Raw genomic sequence first — 23006 nt, 5'->3', positions numbered from 1 at the left:
TATTGTTGAAAGTATTAGAGATGTCCCCTTTTTTCCCCATATTATATTCTCATAGCAATTTGATGAGATTTTTTTTTAATTTATCTTTATTGTTGAAAGTATTAGAGATGTCCCCTTTTTCCATTGATCCCCTCCGCGGGCTTTCCCCACACTATTGTCTGTCCATGGGCTATATATACATGCATATAAACTCATTGGTTAATCTCTTCCAGCCACACCGTCTTCCCTCTGAAATGTCATTATGTTGCATGCTTCAATGTCTCTGGGTCTTTTTGGTTCATCAGTTGACAAGATTTTTCTTGATGTTTCAAAAATACAATTATTCTGACCCAAGCATAATTCAGAAGAGAAAGGTCTACTCACAGGTATCATCCAGTTAGCCAGGTCACCGTACTTGGAAACCTGCATGGCTCCCAGCATGGTCAGATTCACATGTCCTCTGAGAAAGAGAAAGAGGAATTAAAAGGCAAACTTCACAGCTTTATGTCCCCTTCGCTGGAAATTGCCAGCAATTAAAAAAATAAACAATTCTGTATTCCCCAAAATACATTTGCTCTCCCCCACCCAACATCTGACTTCCAAATACATCAGCTCAAGCTGATGTAGAGAAACAGCCATTAAGAGTTCTTTTAAAAAATTATAGCTTATACTGCTTCCAAAAACCAAATTAAAACAGGTGTACACAGTGAGCCTGTTTCCTTCAGGGAGGGAGGCTGCGGCTGGATTTGAAGGCAAACACTAGCTAGAAAACGAACACAGAGTTTGTGGGAAATGTCAGGATCCTCAGCAAGAACTTTTTAAAAATGTTTATTTCACGATAGTTGGCACACAGATATAAATTCCATCTGGGGGGCTCTTTTAATAACAGCAGGCTGGAGGCTCCAATTCCCAATGTTCAGTGTGAATAATTTCACATCTCGGTGCAGCTCAGCAAGCCCAAGATGGTTTTCTGGCTGGGGGACGTGTCTATGTTCAGAGCCCTGCCGTCACACTCAGCCGATGACTCAGCTCCTTCCACCCCGCGACCCGCGAGCGGCCCCTTATTACCTACCCTCTAATCATCGCGAACGACTCGTCGCTGGAGAAGTAAGAGGCTCCGGGAAGAACAGTAACTGTTTCCTTGCCTAGACACACAAGCGCACACACATGCACACACACACACAAGTGCACACACATGCACACACGCGCACACACACGCACAGGAAAGAAAAAAAAGAAAAAGCTATTAGATTTCCAAGAGGACTATCCTTCTCTGCTCCCTGAGGGACCAAGGTAAAATGCAGTGGCCATGTGGGGCGTGAGGGACAAAGTGGGAACTGTCCGCCCTGTGGAGGGGAGCCTTTTGTCACTAACACTGTTCAGGTGTGCCCTTGCACGGTGATATTAAAAAAAAAAAGGCAGACCAACTTTTCATTTTATTACTGTTTTGAAATTCTCTACAGACAATGCAACCCACCGTTGCCTGCACCCTCCCGGGCCTCTGCGAAATGCTAAGAGGCCCGAGGAGGAGAGGGGTTCCTGGGAGGCCCCTGCCACAGTCCGAAGCTGCTGGGGTCACTGGCGCAGAGGGACTGTGGGATAACCATGAAGAAGCGCACTCCTGAGGGGAATGCCACAGCAGATGCGCCTCAGGCGTTTCCTAAAGACCAATGAATAGTCTAGAAAGAGAGGGCCCACCTAATTCCTTACCGTCTGACTCTCTCAATCTCAATTTCTCTCTCTCTCTCTCTGCCCTTATCCCCCTCATCTTTCCTCTCTTGCACCTGTTTCTCTTAAAATCCTAGGACTTTAATGAATCTGAGGAATGACATCCGAATGACATCTACGGCCAACGTACTTAATGGTAACTCTCAGGAGGACCTCTCTCAAAACTTAGATCTCATAAAAAAAGTTCAGGCTGGGAAAGGTCTTCAAGGCCGTCCAGTCCTCATACAACTAATACTGTCACCTGACTCATATCTAAGCTCCTTCCTCCTGTGACCTATTTCCTGTCTGTTCCAGGGCTTCAGGTGCCTGGAGAAGCTTCTGGTCTCAACCAGAATAGTATTCATAGGCCACTCTGCCACAGGTAGGTCAACTGTTGGAGAACACCCCATGCATCACCCCAATGTAATAAAACAGAAAAAGAAAGGGAAGGAAAACTGTGATTCCAAGACTGGAAGAGAGAAAGCCTCCGGGACACAACAGGACCAGAGTGAGGCCATGGCCAGCTGTGCAGCACAGCTGTACTCAGCTCCTCGAGTCTTGCCTGACAGCTAACTTCTCCATCTCTGTCCCTCTCCACTTGGGCTCAAATACGGAGAAAGAGAATATTAATCTCGCGCTGAAATATTTATCCCCCAAAGGAGCTGGACTCCAAACATCGGAAACATCTTCACATCTTTCAAAGGACCATGAAGCTGAAAAGCTGTAGAAAATACTTTCTGGTGCGGTTAGTAGGAGCTTTTAGACGGCACATGAGTTGAAGGATGAGATGAGATAATGCCTGTAAAGTCCTTCGTGTAGTGCCCGGCACAGAGAAAGGACTCCCTAAACATTAGCTTTTATTACCCCTTGCTCCAAACACTGCTGTCGCCTCCCAAGGAATAAATGCCACAGGACCAAGCGTGACTTTTACGGTGGGTTACAGAGAGAGCCTGTGGACTCCAGGTTTCAGGACAGGCATGGCACAACCAAACCTCATCCTAACACAAATCCCATGCCCAGCAAATTCCGTTCCTCATCAATCCTGTAGGAGGAGGGACGAAGAGGAATATTCTGCAGGACAATAAAGCAGGGAAACATGAAATCTCAATGCCTTTGTTCTCTGTGTGTTACATCATCATGACTTCCGAATGGCAATCTCCACTGGCTGACAGTACATGGAAGGTGTTATTTACCACATTACAGGAAACTTTGAGATCACTGCAGAGTTCAGCTCTCCCCATGTGATTTATGAAGCACAATTTTATTAGAGCCCAGAAAACAACTCTCACGAAAAGAGTTGTCAGGCTCCTGCTACCACATTCTGGTATCCTACAAATTTACGTTCTTCAGGAGCTAAGTTAATTTTCAGCATTTTCAACATCCAATATCTAAACACAAATAGATATCCTAAAGGTGAGTCCATACTTCTCAAGTACAATGTCCAAACAGGGTCAAGAAATAACTACAACCAATAATACAACCAACACCTTCAAGAAAAAGGGCCTTCTTATTTGACTATTTCTGATTGATTCCTGCCTCCCCCATTTTTTCTGTGTATAAAAGTCTAGATCCTTTCATGATATTTGGGCAATAGAGTTTCTCAGTCTCATCGAGTTACACAAGTCCTCTAGGCTCATGATTTAACATGTCGTTCACTCAACACCAAGCAAGTGTCTACTATATGCCTTGAAAAGCGTTACAAACAAAACACAGATGCCCTAAACCAGTGGTCCTCAACTTCAACACCCACTAAATCCCATGGAGGGCTAATGAAAATGCAAACTGCTGAGCTGCCCTCCCAGAGTCTGCCATTCTGGAGGCATGTGGCAGGGCCTCAGAATTTCCACCTCGAACAAGGCCCGGGGGACGGTGGTATTGCTGATGAGGGCCCAGGGAGCACATCTCGAGAACCACCACCCTCAGCAGCAGGAGCAGACCGCCCAGCAGGAGACACAAGTACATGAAGACGCTGCAGAAGGATGCGGAGAGGAAATGAACTGGGACCTGAAGGACAGGGATGGTGCATTCCAGCAGGAAATTGCCAATAAGGAGTTGGGGAAATGGGGGAGAAAGAGGAAAACGACTGGGGAAGGGCACGGGAAGAGCCCAAGGGTGGAGGGAGGAAGGCATGAGTCACGACAGTCATGATTTGAGGGGACCCGGGAGTCCAGGCTGGGGACTCAGGCACCCTGGTAGAGCGCAGTGGAAGATCCCTCTGGGAGGGTCAGCTGCCACCATCAGATAGCTCGCAAATGCTGGGCTTTTGTCCTTTAGTCCATAGGCCTGTGACACTTCAGAGGTGGCACATGCACCTACAGAACAGGGTTTCTCCTCCTCGGTGCTACTGACATTTTGGACAGGACAACTCACTATAGGGGCTGCTCTGGGTATTGTAGGATATTATGCAGTATCCCTGCCCTCTCCTCACTGGACACCAATAACACTCCCCAAGCATGACAATCAAAAATGTCCCCAGTCATTTTCAAATGTCCCCAGTGTCCCCTCTTTTTGCCCACTGAGAACCACTGCTCTAGAGGCACAAGGCAGGGGCCAGTAATATTTATAGCCAGATTTACAGGGTGGGTTTTTTAAAGCAGGTTTAATCAAACGTAAGTAATTTATATATTCTTTATATGTTAAAATAAAAAAATATTAAGCAATAGAAAAGAATGTAAAGTGCATATGAGTATGAAAGCTAAAACATACATGAGACATGAGAAATGAGTTAATTACATTGGGATACTGCAGACCTTCACCTGACCTCTGAAATGTTCCATGCACTGACTTTGGCGCCTTTGCAAAACTCAGCCAGGAGTACAAGACTGTTTGTGTCTAGTCCCTGGCAATGTGACCTTGAGCACCTCACTTCACTTTTCTGGGATCCGTTTCCCAATCTGTATAACAAGGTTTCACTTGAGGCTCAAAAGGTATCATACATGTAAAAAAATACACTGTAAACTACATAGTGCTGTAAAGGTGGTGATTCATTTTTACATAGTGATATGAAATTATTATTTAGAAAAATAGGAGCCTTAGAAATAGTTCTATTATTTTAAAATTTAATACACAGATTTTACCCAGAAAAATGATTCTGTATTCATTTCAAGGGACTTGTATAAAAAATCCTTTCAAATTAACACAAACAATGGCCTGATCCCTCAGGTAATTTCCAAATTCGAGTTGAGGAAACCCCCGAATAATATTCTGAATTCTCTACCTCAAAGCATTTCCTCCCTAATTTGGACAGCTCCAAAATCAAAAGTATCATAGATCCCAAAGAGGACTTCGATGAAAGAGTATGAATATTATTAGACTGATTTGCAGCCTGGCTTCCCAAAAGCACTGAATTGCTGCTTTACAAAGTGCTTTGAGATTATATGTGACATTCCAGAAGCTGAAATATCAAACTGGTGGCTTCATTAGGATGGAGCTACTTTTAAACTCAATCAGAAACGCCCACCATCTAACAATGTCATTGAAAAGATTACTTTCCCAAGGAAAGCAGGTTCCATGAACTCAAGCCTGAAATTTAGAAAATAGAGTTATTCATTTTGCAAATAACTAACATCATACATTAATTAAACCAAGCAGCAAATATTTTCACAGATCAATGAACTGCTGCGAAAGGGTACAGCACAATTAAATTACAGCCGTGGCAAAATGTCACTGCTTCATCATAGTGGGCCTTTCAGAGTTGACTCATGTTAACTAATTCAACTATTCAACCAGAAGTTGTTTTACTTCCCCAAACTCTAAGTGCCAAACGTCAATTCTACTTGGCAGCTGGCCTTTAAGCTCAGCTCATATTCCTTCTCTTCTGAGATTGGCACATACTTTTTTTTTTTTTTAAATATGTCTTTATTGATTTCAAAGAGAGGAAGGAAGAGGGAGAGAGAGAGAGAAATATCAGTGATGAGAGAGTCATTGATCGGCTGCCTCCTGCACGTCCCCAACTAGGGATCGAGCCTGCAACTCGGGCATGTGCCCTGACCGGGAATCGAACCTCGATCTCCTGGATCCTAGGTTGATGCTCAACCGCTGAGCCACGCCGGCCTGGTGGCACATACTATTTTTGAATGTGGGGTAATAATAATACGTTTTCAGGGGCAGAGTGAAGAGGCATAAAAGAAGGGTAAAGATAATCAGGCAAAGAATAGTATAAAAATTAGCTTCTGGTGGGAAGCCCCATCCTAAGGATCATCTTCAGCCCCAACACAGTGGCGGTGGCACCTCAGGCATGGGCAGTGACAATGGCCAGAACGTCTAACCTGTCTCCCTCCTCCAGGCTGCTAATACATGCGACTCTATGTTCTAGTTGAATAAAAAGCTAATAATAAGAGAGAAAGCATCTGAGTGTGGGAACAAAGACGTGGCAAGACTAGAGTCCCCAATTCAACGTAACTCTATCTGTGGCTCATATCACTGGTCATCCTTAGTGGCAGACATTCCCTTCACACCCTTGAACCTTTGAAGGATGCTCTCCGACTCTGATGAGGACTAGTGGACAGTAAGTAGCTCCTACAACAGGAACCCCAGTGCACCAGATCTTTTCTTTTTGCCACTATGGTCCACACCCACATCCTTTTCATCATGAGAACGCAGACTGTCGGGAGCCATTGTGGTCCCAGGCACAGAGGAGCTGCCTGGGTGAGCTGCAGATGTGCTCCCCTGCTCCCAGGGAGATGTGGGTGAGCTACTGTGGCCCCAGGCACAGAGGAGCTGCCTGGGTGAGCTGCGGATGTGCTCCCCTGCTCCCTGGAAGATGTGGGTGAGCTGCTGTGGCCCCAGGCACAGTGCCTGGGTGAGCTGCGGATGTGCTCCCCTGCTCCCTGGAAGATGTGGGTGAGCTGCTGTGGCCCCAGGCACAGTGCCTGGGTGAGCTGCGGATGTGCTCCCCTGCTCCCAGGGAGATGTGGGTGAGCTACTGTGGCCCCAGGCACAGAGGAGCTGCCTGGGTGAGCTGCGGATGTGCTCCCCTGCTCCCAGGGAGATGTGGGTGAGCTGCTGTGGCCCCAGGCACAGTGCCTGGGTGAGCTGCGGATGTGCTCCCCTGCTCCCTGGAAGATGTGGGTGAGCTGCTGTGGCCCCAGGCACAGTGCCTGGGTGAGCTGCGGATGTGCTCCCCTGCTCCCAGGGAGATGTGGGTGAGCTACTGTGGCCCCAGGCACAGAGGAGCTGCCTGGGTGAGCTGCGGATGTGCTCCCCTGCTTCCTGGGAGATGTGGGTGAGCTGCGGATGTGCTCCCCTGCTCCCTGGAAGATGTGGGTGAGCTGCTGTGGCCCCAGGCACAGTGCCTGGGTGAGCTGCGGATGTGCTCCCCTGCTCCCAGGGAGATGTGGGTGAGCTGCTGTGGCCCCAGGCACAGTGCCTGGGTGAGCTGCGGATGTGCTCCCCTGCTCCCAGGGAGATGTGGGTGAGCTCCTGTGGCCCCAGGCACAGAGGAGCTGCCTGGGTGAGCTGCAGAAGTGCTCTCCTGCTCCCTGACCCAGACCTTGAGGCACCAAGGCGATACTAATTTAGTTTGCGGCCTTAAATTCTAGAAAGGCTTATTAGGAAGCTGGCCCTGGCCTGAAGGGTTAAGGGACAGTCAAGCCACATACCAAGCCAAGGACTCAATCCTTCCCAAAAAGCTCCCATTAGAAGCCGAGACAGAGGTAGTTACCAAGGTCTGAGCTCCTGCAGGAGGCAGGATGTTTACGCTGAAGGTGTGTTTGTGCAGACTGGAGAGAACTACTTTGTATCGGGCAAGGGGAAGGAATGCGGGGCGGGGTGCTATTCAGCAAAAACAACAGCTGTCGGTATAAATTGAACTTGGAAAATAAACTCGGGGCTGCAGCAGTCACAAGCTGCAGTCCTCCCGATCCCATCTTTTTTGTGTCTGTCTTTTCTCCATCCTCACCCCTTCCGCAGGACCGTTCGACTCTGCCAGCGGGCTCCGGCAGCAGACCTATTTCAATGTGGGATGTGAGATTGTCCAAGGGCAGGCTCAAGCAGAAGGCCCAGCCAAGGAGACCCTACGCTCACCCTCGCCCAGGCTGCAGCCACGTGGCTGTGTCCCTCTACCGAAGGCCAAAGTTCCCGTTAGGTGACGGACCCTCTCCGACAGCTGCCCCATAAGGTCTACCTGTGTTTCCTTTCTTGGTTTCCCTAATCCTGTCCACACCCCTGTCAACTGTCCCTCCCTTCAGGCTCCTCATTACCCCATTTATAGCCAGTACCCTGACCGATTGAGTCACCGACAGTCTCACAGTGACAAGTAGCTCCAACAGCAGTTTTGCCTGTATCTTAGTCCCCCCTAATCAGAGACCTCTGACAAGAAGCCAGGCAAAGATGGGACTCGGAAGGCTCATCTCCCCTCCTCAGGGAACACTCTCTAAGAAAAGACAAAGAAGTGAGTCCAACTCCTCACTAGCATTTGGCATAGAACTAGATCAATAGCAAGGAAAATGCCGTTAAAACACAGAATGAGTGAGTTTACCTGCATTGATTAGATCTGCGTCAACTTCATTTTCGAATGGATACGGACCCTGTGAGATAAGCAAATGAGTCAGCGTCAGTCACAAGTTTCTCAATGAACCACACGCGAACACTGTAATATAAACGACTTCTCCAAAAACTAGGAAATTATCGTCAGAAGACTTGAGGTGAACCTTTAGAAAATAATTCTGGTGTCTTCATGACCCTGTTTCTCATGCTGATTAGTCTTTTTACACTAATAATTGTAACTGGGTCATTGAAAAATAGTTTCTAAACATGATCAAAGTTTGAAAGTAATGATATTAGAAATATACATCAATAAAATGAAAAGTTACTACTCACTATTAGGCAGCAATGTTTTACAAAAACCTTCCTCTTAGTATCAAATACAAACTAAAGGGCTGCAGAATTTGGCTAGAAGGACCAGGCGAGGCCAAGTTTCAGCTGGTATGCAGACGCCAAAGGCCTGACTTTGGGGTTCTAACCTTATCACTCACAACATCTAAGTTTTGCTACCTTACTTGTCCCTTTGCCCACTTATTCTCAGTAAGGTTTTTAAAATCTTTGTATGTATTTTTATAAGCCATCTTTAATTACTTAAAGGAGCAAGGAGTTTCATAACATATATTAATCAAAAGGGAAGAAAAAGGCATAACATAGAGCCAAGAATGAAGATATATTGGCTGTAAGATTTTAACAGACTTTCTCAGGGACCAAAATTTTATTCCTTAAGTAAACTGAAGTGGTAACTAATGTTTAGACTTATGCAAATATTCCTTTAAACATTGACCATGGGTGATTTACATAAACTTACTTCCCTTATCTTCAAAGTGAGGAAACTGGTTATTCTAGATAATCAATCCCTAAGGTACCTGAACAATATTAAGTCTTTAACTTCAATAACAATCTGCTTTCACCCAGACACATATCATTTCAGTCTTTGAAAATGGTCATGATCATTGACTCGATCAATCACCATCGACTATTCCTATGATCATTATTTACATTATAAATACCAGCTATACGTTTTCTATATGTACAACTTTTATTGCATTAACAGTTACGATCCACTGAGGAACGATAAAGACTGGGAATATTATAAATTGGCCAGTTATAAATAACCTCTGACATAGTTAACAATTAAATTAAAAATGTCATCCAGGAAGCAAAAGCGCTTCTTACTTTCATTATAATACTGAATAAAAACTGTGGCCAAATTCTGTGAGACTACTGAGCTCATCTGGAAGGTTAATTTTGAGGAAGAGAAAATTCTACCCTTTTGGACAACAGGGCCTTGAAACAATAATTAGATAAGAAGAATTGCTAAGACTTTTTGCATTAGCCAACTGTCAAAACATGTCCCTGCCCTACGTAGAAGCCTTAATCTTCAGGTTTCATTCAGAGCCTTACTGAATTTTATTTCCCAGAGAACTGTTAAGGACCTTCATTCCTGTCCAGCCACACAGGAGTCAAAAATAACTGAACAGGAAACTGAGAGCTCTCTCGGAAGCAGGTACCAGGAGCAGTCAGATGGAGCAGTCAGAAAGCTCACATAGTCAGGAAACTACAACTACCACAGAAAATAGAACACTGTGTACTCACAGTTACCACCACTGTATGGGAAAGTTAATGATAAACAGAAAAGTAAGGCTGGGAACTTGAAGCTAACAGTCTCAGTCAGTAGATCTCACGATATGGAACATCTCGTGCTCCATCAAGGCCGCATAAATAAAACTTTAACTTCCATCTTACCAAGCCCAGGATTCCATTTTCACTTTGCAGATGGATAGTCATGTTTGGGCTGATGAAGTTGCTGGCCAGAAGTGGGATTCCTATGCCCAAATTCGCTGGAAAAGATGATGTTAAGGCAGAACGCAGGAAAGGTAGATTACACCATGAATCTTCCACATACATAAACCGAGAGAAGCCTTCTTTCAAGGCACGTGCTCTGAATGTAATTACTGAACACATTCGCCAATCACCCGCTAGGCACTATTTTGTAGATTTTTTTTTAAAAAGAAAATCACTAATTAATCATAGCTTTTTCAATAACACTCACATGCTTTCCCATAAATATATCAAAGTGGTGGCTTCAGGAGTCTGGCCAAGAGGTCATTTTCATTGTAAGACATTTCATTTTCATTAACGTGCTTGGCAAATTTGGACTGATGTGTTATGACTTGTGACTGATCTTTATTAAACATGGCTTGACCTCTGTTTAAAAGCAATTTTGATTTTTCAAAACTCCACCTAAAAATAAGGATGATTTAACATTCTTTAAAAGGCTACCATTTTCAAATTTTAAAAAATTTTCTGATGATACCAAAATGTCTGCATAAAGAGTGTTTCAACTCCTTGGCGTATCAGGACGATGCTCTGACCAACTGAGTGACTGGCCAGGCCAATGTCATATATCTTGATATCTGTAGGTTATGTGCCACATTTTGTAAAAGCCAATCAACTGCTTTAAAAGTTACAAAACTTATAGAAGAATCACCATGCAGCAGGCCCGGTAGCCTGGTGGCTGTGGGAAAAGCAAGGGCCATGTCTTCGCCCAGCCCCAGAAAGATAAAGGATACCATACATGCCGTCCTCGAATTCAAGGGCTGCCCGCTTGATGATGCGTTCCCTCACATTATCCCCAGATTTTCCAGATTTGGCTTTCGCATCTCCCTGTTTCCGGGTTGATAAACGCTTTAAAACGAACAAATAAATTATTTGTGGTTGAGGTACATCTTGGATTTTATCACTGTTAAAGTACAAAGTTTTATTAGGAAAAATTTAACTGTCTCCCACTACTATGAGGCAAATCTGCAATATAACGGAGTTAAAAGATAACAAAAAGAATAATATGAATAAAAGAACAACCAGAAAGAATTCTTTTTTTTTAACCTTCACCCCTTACTGACCTTTTTTAGAGAGGGAGGAAGGGAGCGAGAGATCGAGAGAAACATCGATATGAGAGAGAAACATCGGTCGGTTGGCTGCCTCCTATTTGCACCCCAACCCAGGTTGAACCAGCAACCTGGGTATATGCCCGGACAGGGAATTGAACCCACAACCTTTCATTGTACAGGGGACGACACTCCAACAAACCGAGCCACTTGGCCAGGGCAGAGATAATTCTTTAGAAAGGAAGTGAAAGAGCTCAGATTTATCTGAAGAGGAAGGCACACTCGCTGTCTCTTTAAAGCGAACAATCCCTCTGTTACTGTCACACTGACAGCTACTCCTGCCACCTCCCAAGACTCCTGCAACTCCTCCTCGGTGCTCGGAGGCTGAGCTGGAACAAGGGAAAGGAACAGACCTCGGGACTCTGCTTGTGCAGGGCTGTCAGATGGTGCTGACCAGGTGCTGCTGCTCTAACTGCCTGTGTCCACCTGCAGCGTCTAGACTGGTTTTGCTACAAGCGCATCACAGGGATCACAGACGTATCCAGAAACCGCCAGGGAAGTATTTCCCGTGCCAAATCTCCTAACACAGGCTGTTTCCTGTCTGCAGATGTCCCATCGTTTCTCCGAGCTGGCTGACGTTAGTTCTGGACTGCAGAATGCCTTTCTGTTCAACGTCCACAGGGCACAGCTACCTGATTTCCTGACACCCCTGAGCCATGTCTATTCCGTTGCTGAGCCTTAGACACTTCTGAACCTTGGTATCGATTCTGGCCCAAAGGGTCATTCTTCAAGCTCTGAGTGTACCTGAAACACCTCCAACACTCCCTGACCAGGTGGCTCAGCTGGTTGTACCAAAAGGTGATGGGTTCAGTTCCCAGTCAGAGCACATACCCAGGTTGCAGATTCGATCCCCAGTCGGGGCACGTATGGGAGGCAATCAATTGATGTTTCTCTCTCACATCTATATTTTTCTCTCTCTCTCCCCCTTCTTCTCTCTCTAAAATCAAACATATCCTTGGGTGACGATTGAAAAAAAAATACCTCCAATGCTCCCGGAAGCCACTCCTTGCCACAGTCTCTCCCCCACCAGCTGCCTAGAGCCTAATGCCTAACACTAATGGGAAGCAGTGTTCTTTCCAGACTCTCTAAAATGCAAAGCAAAAGCAACGTCAGGATAGACAGACATTTCTGAAAATCAAACATTGGGAGTCTAACAGGGGTAAAGCCACCAGAGGCCCAACTATTCTCCTACACCCTAAGGGATGGGATAGATGCAGAACTATGCCCCCTGAATCGGGACAGTTGTGGAAGCCTGGAAAACAGCCCACAGCACCCCCAGGCACCGTCGGGCTGGAGAACAGCACACATGCCCATGTCCCTTCCCAGTGGCCATGTGAGAAGCTCCCACTGAGATCCAGAGCAGGGGTTCCTGCTCGGCTCTACTTCCCTATCTGGAAGGGCCCCAGGGACACATCTCTATAATCAGATCCGTAAGTAGTCACGACAAAGCTAAGTAACCACCTCGATTCTCTTCTCGTATTTCTCTCCTTTTATGAGGCGATGCACATAGATCTTAGGAATGTGGATGTCTTCTGCGGCAAACGACCCAACATCCACAATTTCTTCAACCTACACAAAGGGAAAAAGGATTTTTCATTAAAGAGTGAAAGCCTAAATTGAACACTTCTTATTTAAAAGGTGAAGTATACACATCTTCACGTCCAACTTAGGTTGCATACGCAATGTAACAACACACGCACACGCACACAGGTGGGTGGGCAAAAGGAGGCTTACAGCTGTGAGTACGCAAAACTCAGAGTTTATTCGTGTATTATTACTTATTAATCATTGTATTATTTTCCATACGAACAACTGCAAACCTCCTTTTGCCCAGCCTGCATATAAAAGAGCGTGTGCATGTGTAATTTATATCGTACCTTCTAGATGCCCAAAAAAGAACTTCAAATACATGTGTCTGAGCATAAAATACAGAGCATTAAGCTCCAGAACTTAGTCTCTGCCTGAAACAGGCCCAGCTGCAAATCTGTCCAGTGGTCTGTCGGTACAGCTCCCTGAACTTCCACAAACTGCGGTTCAGCTCCACACACTCGAAGCACATCCCTTCAGACCAGATTTTCCAAATTAATGGGAAATGTATCATATCGAAGACAAGAATCTGCAACAACACCTGCTCGGTCCATTGAAGAGCTTTTTACATACAGACACAGATGCTGTTCGCAACAGCTTGGAATTATGTCTGACAGCTTCCTAGGACTGTGATCGAAACGCAACTGCAGAAATAACCTTACTCAAAGACAGATTATTGATTTCGGTATGGAAATTTCAAAAAGCAAATATTAACTAATAACTAGAAATAGTCAATGCAATTAAAGTCATTCACAGAGTAAAGGGACATTTTATAACAGTATGAAATGCCCCACGTAAGCTAGCTATTTTAGAATTAAAAAGCAAACCAAAAAAAGAAAACAGAAAAAATAGGGGGGGTTTTAACATCAACATAAAAACTCAGAACAACAAGGACCAAGAAAAACGAAGGTCAATGTTGTTCTGGTTAAAGAATTATCTTTCTGGTGCCAAGAAAAAATATCTTGAAGGCTGTGAGTGCTTATCCTAACAGAACCATCCATATCCAAAGCAAATATCTGTGTGCGTAAAGGAACTGACTTGAATAGGGCGAGTTGTATTAAGCTGGTCTCCTAAACTAATAACTGAACTCTCCAGAAGTTTCTAAGGTGAAGTAGCCTTTCTTATGCTCACACTCCTCCGACAACGAAAGAAAACCAAGGATCCCAAGAGTCACGTGAGTTACGGTGCACCTGCTGCCAACAGCTGAGAAGGAACAGCACATGGTGGATGAAAGCCATCATCTTTGATCAACAGAAGGATCTTGACCTAAATCAAACAGAGACTCCAAGGAAGAGTCAGGAAACATGGGGGCATCGAAACTGAAAGAGTGGGTGAGACGTACACCAATTTTCATCTGAGAATGAGTCAGGGAGGGGTGAGGGACCCCCATCACTGTGCTCTGAACCTCACTGCTCTCTGGCATTCCCTCCCCCAGCTGGTGTCCAGCTGAGAGCAGGTGGAGGTGAGGGGCACAGAGCGGCTGAGCACTCCCACCACCTCCTCAACCGATGGAGCTTTCAGCCGTTAGGGCTCATTCCCATCTTCACACTTATTCAATCCAACCCTCTGAAGACATTCTTGACTTTAAAATTCATTTATACATTAATCCATCATCCTGGGGATAAATATGAAGACTTCCTATTCGTGAAAATATTTACCAAGGCATCTGTTAAAATATTAGAGTTGGAAACAACCTAAATGGTTAATGATAGGATAAATGTAAAATACATCTGGAGAGACATCCACAGAATGAATGAATATTACATTCTCATAATTTAATATTTCATTAAAATGCAAGGTTTCGTATAAATATTTACACATAGGCTCTTTGGTCCTATATGCAAATTATTTGTATACCTACCAAAAACTGAAAGGAAATACTAATAATTATTATCTCCGGGTGATAGGGCAAGTTATTTTTGTTTCCCTTCTACTTTTATAATCAAGGAAACCTACAATGTTATCCTTTTTAAAGATGCAATAGACATCAAGTAAGTAATTTCCAAAACTAGAAACTATATAAGTGATGAATGTGATAAATTCCTTAATTAGTCAGACAGTTACCAACAAGAACGTGTGAAAAAGAGAAGAGAGACTCGAAGAAAACCGGCGGTATCTAAACTCCAAAAGCACTTACTGTGAGATAAATGAAGAAAACCCTTCTGCCTCCATCTTTTAAGACAATAATGTGAATTACTCTCCACGTCTAACGCTGCCCCAAAGCTGAGGGCCTTCTATCTCTTGCCTGAATTACTGCAGCAGCTCCCTAACTGGTCTCCCTGCCTTTACGCTTCAGCAGGGCCAGAAACACAAAGGAAATGGAACAAAAAGGAATATTTCTCACTTAAACCAGAAATGTTGACGGCAACCAGTCACTGTTTTCTTCTGGTTCCACGAAAAGAAAGTTTGGACAAAAAACCAGCAGGTGAAGACAAAGTTTCTTTGCCGAGGGCAACCACAGCGTGACTCTCACAGCAAGCAGAGCGAAAGGACACGTCCTGGCAAGGCGACGCTGACGCAGAGCAGGGATGGGGCAGGCACCATCAAGGCCGCGCTCCGTCCTGCCGCGACGACTTCCACGCCGTCCAAAACGCACGCTCAGCACGTGCCCAGGCGCCATCAACCTCGGCAGGATGGGAACCTTCTCTACAAAAATCATCGCTTTCTCAGAGCTGGTGAGCTGGCTTCGCAGCAAAGGAAGGAGAAAGACTGAAGCACAGGCCAAGAGGAGAAAACATGTTTCCAGACGATCTGTGAAAAGCGGTTTTAAAAATCTGAAGCGGCAGAACCATGTCAAGGCCAGTAGCTACTGAAGGGACCGGGGCTTCCGGGCTGTTTTGTGTGATCAGGAGAAAGGACACTAAGGAGGCACCAGCGTGGGGGCGTCGAGTGAGACCCAGCAATGACATAAGCGCCAAGGAAACGCGCAAAGAGAAAGTGAATAAAACGCGCCCGTTAAGGAAAACGGAACAGTAAAAGCGCTCAGGGCGCTCAGCAGCCACCGCAGAGCCGCCTCCTGAAGCACCAGCGGGTGGGACACTAAGGAACAAGTGACACTAAGGAACAAGTGGCCCGGCGCAAAGCCCCGCCGCGTCCCCAGACAGGGTCAGGCTGGGAGAAGGGAGCAGCAGCCCAGGCTCCTCCCTGCAGCCCCGCGCACCATCTGCTGCGTGTGGAAAAGCCAGCCACTCGAGGCTCCTCTAATTAGTGCTCGTCTTCAGTCATTAGCAGGAAAATAGAGGCGAGGAAATGTTAATTATTATTGACTTGAACTTTGTTTTCAAAGGCTGCTTTCTCTGCCCTGCACCCGTCCTACTTTATAATTCTGAAAAGTTCTATGATGACACTCGAAGAGAAGAATTCATCCTTGGGTGACAATGTTTTTGTTTTTACTCGGCAAACACTATTTATATCTCAGGTAAAGGAACGGAGGAGCTGCCAGGCACTGAGTTCCTTATTATTTTAGTGACAGCCTCAATCCGTTACAGCCACAGAAATGGGCCCGACCCCGGGGGCCGTCAGTGGGGAAGGTGCGCACCTGCAGACCTCGCTGCGTGACGCCAAGTGAGGGCCGTGGGGGACGCAGGGAGGAGTCACATGGCAGACTTCCTCCGAGTCACCTTAACTTTCACAGAGGTTTAGAATGGCCCTGGCAGGGTGGCTCCGTTGGTTGGGGCGTCGTGCCATACACCAAAAAGGCTGCAGGTTCGATTCCCCGTCAGGGCACATACCTAGGTTATGGGGATTCAATCCCCAGTCGGGGTGAGTAGGGGAGACCACCGATTGATGTTTCTCTCTCACATGGATGTTTCTGTCTCTCTGTCTCTCTCTAAAATCAATAAACATATCCTCAAGTGGGGATTTAAAAAAAAAGGTTTAGAATGAACATTTGTCTTTTTGCCAAGAACTAAAACAGCAGACAGCAACCAGCAATAATGTCTGGAATCATAAGAAACACTAAGTAACCCAAATTAGCAAAAGCTGGAAACTAGGAAAATGGAAGAGGGAGGCAATGAGCAATAACAGAAAAAGGCACACGAATGCAAAGGTGCTCTGGATGCTAATCTAAGCCAGAGAACGGGTAAGGTGAACAAAATGTGGAGACAAAGGAGGTCAGACGCATGCAGGGCATCCTTCCCCAAATCCAAAGAAGAAAAAGCGGCAGCTGCCCAGCCAGTGTAGCTCAGCGCTTGAGCATCAACCTAGGAACCAGGAGGTCACAGAGCGATTCCCAGGCAGGGCACGTGCCCAGGTTGTGGGTTCAGTCCCCAGTAGGGGGCATGCAGGAGGCCGATCGATGATCTCTCATCACTGATGCTTCTCTCTCTCTCTGAAATCAATAAAAACATATCTAAAAAAAATGAAATACGGTGGTAATTATGACGGCACAGTCATTACTGAAACCTGGTTGGCTGGCTCTGGTGCCCACAGACATTTCGCCACGTCCAGCGAAAACAAGCTGCCAACAGAAGTTGCTGGGTTAAGGAAATATGCACGTGTCTGGGGAGCCAGGACCTAGTGCTGAAACGTGTGAAAGAATATTCAAAGTGAATTCCAAGAAGAAAGAATATCACACTAATGGCCATGTCATCAGAGTGCTCACCAAACTGAAGACGTAGATGACATATTTTTACAGAAATGACAAAACTGGCTCAGAAATAAGAAAGAGCTATCATATTCTGCAGGTAAATCCTGTTGTCGTCTGACAAGTTCTATCTTTCAGAATGAAACAGTGAGAGAAACCATGATTCTGGACTTCCAACCAATAAGGATATAAACTGCTTGCTAAAGCAGAAATGACGGAAACCCTGAGAGAAAGTGACAAGGTAACACTGAAATTTGTAACGGACCGGGAACTGAATCCTGGACATACATAGGAAGGGATCCTGATCTTGGAAGAAAAGCAGATTTCGAAAAGTTGAGAGGAAAAACAGGCACGCTCCAGTGGTCAGAAACTCTAAATGACACGTGGGCTGGGCGGGCTCTCAAAACCCCCACTCCGACCATGTGAAAACAGACCATCCTGATGATGAAGGGAATGATATATGAACAAACGAGTAAAGTATTACATAGTTACGTGTGTTTCCTCGTGTTTTAAAAGGGCTCCTATGAAAGAGACACACACCTGACCAAGAACAAATAGCATCACAAGAATGGGCATAAGGAAAATAGTCAATAATACTGACTATGGGTGGTGCCAGGTGGGTACTGTGAATATCAGGGGGAACACTTTGTAAAGTCTGTGACTGTCTAACCCCTGTGCTATACACCTGAAACTAATACAAAATAATAGTGAATGTCAACTAGTTGAAAATTTTTTTTAATTTAAAAAATATGATGAAAACTACAAAGACTATTCAAGTGCACACACAAAATTCTTTCCCTATAAAATCCTTCATGAAAATTTCAAGGGATTGGTGCATAAACATCCCCCACTTCCACCCACCAGCCTCAGTTAGACCCCAGTGAGAAGAGAAGCCCTGTTCTAACGGTTTGCGCTCTTTGGTCCCATCCAGTTCACATCTTTATCAAGGCCTTGGCTGAAGGCAGGGTACACATTCTGACTTGTTGAGGAGCAAAGATCGGGGTGCAACAGGCAATCCCGAACAGATGCATTTCTGTCAGAGAAGACAGCCAAACAAACCTGGGTTTGGTTACAACTACTCCTTAAGACCCGTTTCCTTCCGTTATGGGCTGTTAGTCATCCTCAGAGCTCTTTATTTTGCAAGAACACAGTATTTAACACATAAACTGCAAAGGAGAATTGGGTTAGGCTCTAACATCTCCAGGACACAGCTAATGGCTGCCTAATCTAACAGGAATTGACTCAGATCCAGCTTATGAATGACTCAATAATTCCTAAATTTAAAATCACTTATTCTGTGGAACAGAATAAGAACTTCCCTTTTCATTTCATCTTTTAAATGTTTTCCCTATGTTTTCATTTATATGAAGCAGTAAGCAAAGCAGAATCCTAATCCTATCTATATCATTAAAAAAATTAAAATGCCATGTTACTATTCCCTGATTTAGTCTAAGAAAGGTAGGCATAAAACACAAAAATAAACTTTGAAGCAAAATACCCTCTTTCCTCTCTCTGTGCTTCAATTTCCCAAACTAGCCCTTGAAGTCTAAAGAAATTCAAACCTAACATCACATTCTCGGCTGTGACCTCAGCATTGAGATAAAATGACCCTTCCCTTCGTACAAACAGCAGACACACAGTTAGGCTGGAATCACTTGGTTCCCATTTTTTCCAACACACTGAATTTCAGCCTCTAGTCGTCAGTAGGAAAGCAGGGCCAGTCCTAACTTGGAGGCCATCATTCACAGCAATGACAGAAACCTACAGGAAAGTGGATTGAGGTCCCAAATCTAAAATGTATTCTTGCCATACATCCCCCAAACTCAGCATCACATTTTAAAAAATCAAGAATGACAATTAAAAGAAGCACCCTGATCTTTTAGACAGAATTTACCCATTAAAGAAAAGTAGCTAGGGTTGAGAGAAAAGAGTGATTTATTGATGACAGTACTTTGTGGGAGGAATTTTGTCCTTATGATTCTAATGTCATGTATTCCATTGATTTCTCCCATACTTAAAAAATGAGACAACAGAGCATGCTTCAGAGAACTGGATTTGGTCTCCAAAGATGTAGATACTGGTCACCTCATCTCTAAAATGTGCAAATTTAACTTTAAATGATGCCTAATATTCTTTCCAGCCCCTGAATAACAGCCCCAAATGGTCCTATCCTGTTGAATAATATACTGAGTTGCTTTTCAGAGACAACAGACCAAAACCACAAGTCATGCAGCCAAAGCACATGCAGAGGAGAGAACTTTGACCTCTAGCTGCACCAGAAAACAAAATCTCGTGCCCCCCCCCCCCCCAACGGAACAAAGAACTGGGACATAATCGAAAGTGGAACACCTGAGCCCTTTCAGAAGCCAAGGGTCTGCTGTCCAGGAAGATCTGGTGTTGACATCCCTTTACCATAAGTGGCCAAGTTCTAAGGTCCTCCAATTAAAACTTGTCCCACCAGCACTTCCACATACCTGTTCCCCCAGCCCTTTAAAAAAACCCTTGGCCTGGTCCAGGAAGCAAGGTGAACCTGAGGGACCATTAGGTGTCCCATCTTCTTGGTTGGCACCTTCTCGATCAATAAACCTTTCCTTACCCCAAACCCTGCCATCTTGATTCTTGGTCTTTTGTAGCATCAGACACTGGGACTTGGGTTTGGTAACACAAGCATGTGTTATAACAAGACCTTGCAGTCCGGACATTAATGCATCTTTCTAATTACTCTGGGCTGTTGAACGCTAGGTCCATTCCCTCTTGCTGAGTGTACTTTGGTAAATGAAACTCCAGGCCACTTGGTATCTTCACTACCCCTCTGTCCTTGGGTGTTTGCTATGCTGAGTCTCTCTTGACTAACCAGGCTATTGCATTTACTGGGCCAGTGTATTTGCCACCAATTCATAATCCTCTGCACGTCTAGTTAACCACCCCATGGCTTGCTCCGCTTCAGCTGAGTAAGAAGAGCCTCCTGAGCCAGACGCACCATTTCAGCCGGCATTCACAGGCGCACCTTGGGATAAAAGGGTCCTGGAGAAGTCAGAGGGAGCCAGTCGCCGTAATGAGGAAGGGAATTACCCAGCAGCTGGCGGCAGATTACTGCAGCTCTCCATGCAGAGCCCGACAAAGGCCTCGAATATAAAGCCGCCTGGAACACCCACAGAGCAAAAGGCACTTTTTGCTTTCTTAGACCACGGCGGGAGAATGGTGTCAATCAATGGGAATGGGCAGGACATTTCTAAGCCTGCAAAGTGATGCTTATATTTTAAAATCGCCTCCTTGCGATGACTTCCACATCATTCGATGAGCGTCTGTTACATCCCAGGCATTGTACCAGGGGCTGGGAAAACAAAGATAAACAGAACAAGGTCCCACGAGGTGCTCAGCCGAATGGAGAGGAGAGGCAAATAGCTAATCACAATATAACATGGGAACAAATGCTTCCTCGGAGCAGAAAATGAGGCAAGAAAAGAAGGGTGGGGAGGGAATCCCAGGCAGCAGCAATGGCAAGTGCAAAGGCCGGGGGTCAGGGGGAGGGTGGGGTCTACGGGGGAGTGTGAGGAGATGGTACCCATGAGGGGGTGTGGGGTGCAAGGAACAGGGTGGCAGAAAGAAGTTCAAAATTTTTATTTTATGGAATGAAGAACCTAATATTGTAAAAGCTATCAGAAGTAGCAACAGCTATCCTGAACAGAAATGTGATTTCCTTCATTCTTCCAAAAAACTCACACGAGAGGTCACCTTAACTAATGCTATTAGAGCAGGTGTTGTTTTTTTTTAATATGTCTTTATTGATTTCAGAGAGAGAAAGGGAGAGAGGGAGAGAGAGATAGAAACATCCATGATGAGAGTCATTGATCGGCTGCCTCCTGCACACCTCCCACTGGGGATCAAGACTGCAACCCGGGCATGTGCTCTGACAGGGATCAAACCTTGATCTTCTGGATCCTAGATCGATGCTCAACCACTGAGCTAGGCAGGCCAAGCAGGGCAGTTTCTTTTGATTACTGTGGCTTCTCTCCAGAAAGAAAACTTTTATCACCTAGGCAATTGCAGCCCCTCACTTCTATTAATTTTTGGCTATGCACCTGGATTTTCTAGCAGCCTAGTAAAAAACCACTGGGAAATTTGAATATATTCTAATTTTAGGAGGCTGCCATATACTATAGGAACAAACTACAGAAATGTGTTTATAAGAAATATAACCAGTAACATAAAAGGGGTCAGTGAGTCATGTTTATGATTTTTCCTCTCACACATTTCTTCCTTAAATCATTTATGTAAGCCAGGACTTGAAAAAAATGCCTTTTTTTTTTTTTTTAGTTACATTCTTGAACCAGAAAGATTTAGAGAGTAACTCCTAAAAAGGAAAAAAAATAGCAGCTAATTTTTAAAACGAAACAATCTTACATAAGCCTTAATTATCATTTCAGCATTTGTAGACTAGATCTATACTTGAGGTGGGGAAAAATAACACTGTTTGACAAGGTCTCTGGAGGGAGTGAGGCAAGCCACTATTATTCCAATGGGAGCGACTTTACAATCGCGAGCTAAGTTAACAGGAGCAGGGAATGAAGCCGTAAGGAGGGCGAAGGCTGGCGGGGATGCTGGAGGAGGAAAGGGAGTGGGGCAGGGGCCTGTCCCTCTGCGCACTGAGGTGACTGCTCAGAGCGGCCCCTCGGCCCATGTCCGTCGGCTGTGCCGCGGGCCAGGGTGCTCTTCCTCTCCTAGGCCGCGAGCTCCAGCCGATCAAGTTCATGCCCAGGGTGGAGATGCCCAGGAAGCCAGGGACCTCGCTCCAGAGTGGGCGGCACCACCGCCCTGTCCCCTCGCGGGCAGCGCCCCGTCTGAGTGGGGGCGCAAGACACTGGGAGGGAGATACTAGGGACATTCGGTCCCACAAGAGTAACCACAGTGACACTTACAGCAGCAGATAAAATCCCAAGAGAAATACAAACAGCCGATAAGTATTGCACTTCCCCAGGCAGCAGAGATTCACAAATTTAAACCACAGGACACCATTTTTCACCTGGCAAATTATCAAAAATATGTTAAGTATGCTATCCACCTTGTCGAGGATGGTCCCAAATGATACTCATATTGCTACAGGGTTATAATTGAAATTACCTTCCTAGAGAACAGTTCAGCAGTATTTATTAAAAGTTTGTCAAATGTTGATGTACACACCCAAAAATCCACTTCTAGACATTTTGTCAAAGAAAATAGACAAGCACAGAAATAAGGAGTCTCACTAAAGCATTATTAATAACAGTGAAAGATGAAAGGACATAAAAGTCCAGCAGTAGAGACCTGTTGATATAAATTTGAGCATAACTACCAAAATGTCCTTTTGGGGGAAATAGTGATCTTAAAAACGTCCTGAATGTTCTGCTTAATGAAGATATATATACAATATGGTCCTAAATTTTATAAAAATCAAACATATATGTGAACACAAATAAGGAAACCAAGACAAGAGGCATACAATTCCTTTTTTTTTCTTCCCGCTCAAGGCTCTTGGTTCCATGCAGGAAGCCTCTAATTTTATAGCTTTTAGGATTATTTTATTTTATAGGTTTTAAGAGGTTAACATTACTGAATGATTTTTAATTTTGCATTTATGGAAGTATTACCATTGTCTTGGAGCTACGTTTAGTTGACTGAAAAATTCAGTTAGCTAAATGTCTTGACCCTGCCAGGAAAGAGACAGTAAATTATATTAA

At 44.9% G+C, this 23006-nt stretch overlaps 1 protein-coding gene across 3 annotated transcripts in view; it reads right to left on the bottom strand.

Annotated features, from left to right (window-relative positions):
- OXCT1 (3-oxoacid CoA-transferase 1) overlaps window positions 1-23006 on the bottom strand; it is a 104741-nt gene that overhangs the window by 45138 nt on the left and 36597 nt on the right. For all 3 annotated transcript variants that reach the window (XR_015714240.1, XM_087815280.1, XM_087815279.1), the window contains exons 8-13: window positions 12579-12686; window positions 10743-10857; window positions 9916-10010; window positions 8165-8213; window positions 1052-1124; window positions 364-439 (exon numbers count right to left, since the gene is read on the bottom strand). Coding sequence is in view for 2 of the 3 variants with exons in the window: in XM_087815280.1 (XP_087671406.1) it covers window positions 364-439; window positions 1052-1124; window positions 8165-8213; window positions 9916-10010; window positions 10743-10857; window positions 12579-12686 (516 nt within the window). In the remaining variant the exon portion in view is untranslated. The remainder of the gene's footprint in view (window positions 1-363; window positions 440-1051; window positions 1125-8164; window positions 8214-9915; window positions 10011-10742; window positions 10858-12578; window positions 12687-23006) is intronic.

This window comes from Miniopterus natalensis, chromosome 3, assembly GCF_054644295.1.
Source record: "Miniopterus natalensis isolate mMinNat1 chromosome 3, mMinNat1.hap1, whole genome shotgun sequence".
NCBI classification, from domain to species: domain Eukaryota; kingdom Metazoa; phylum Chordata; class Mammalia; order Chiroptera; family Miniopteridae; genus Miniopterus; species Miniopterus natalensis.
The sequence above is the reverse complement of the archived record's forward strand: the minus strand, read 5'-3'. Positions and strand labels throughout refer to the sequence as shown.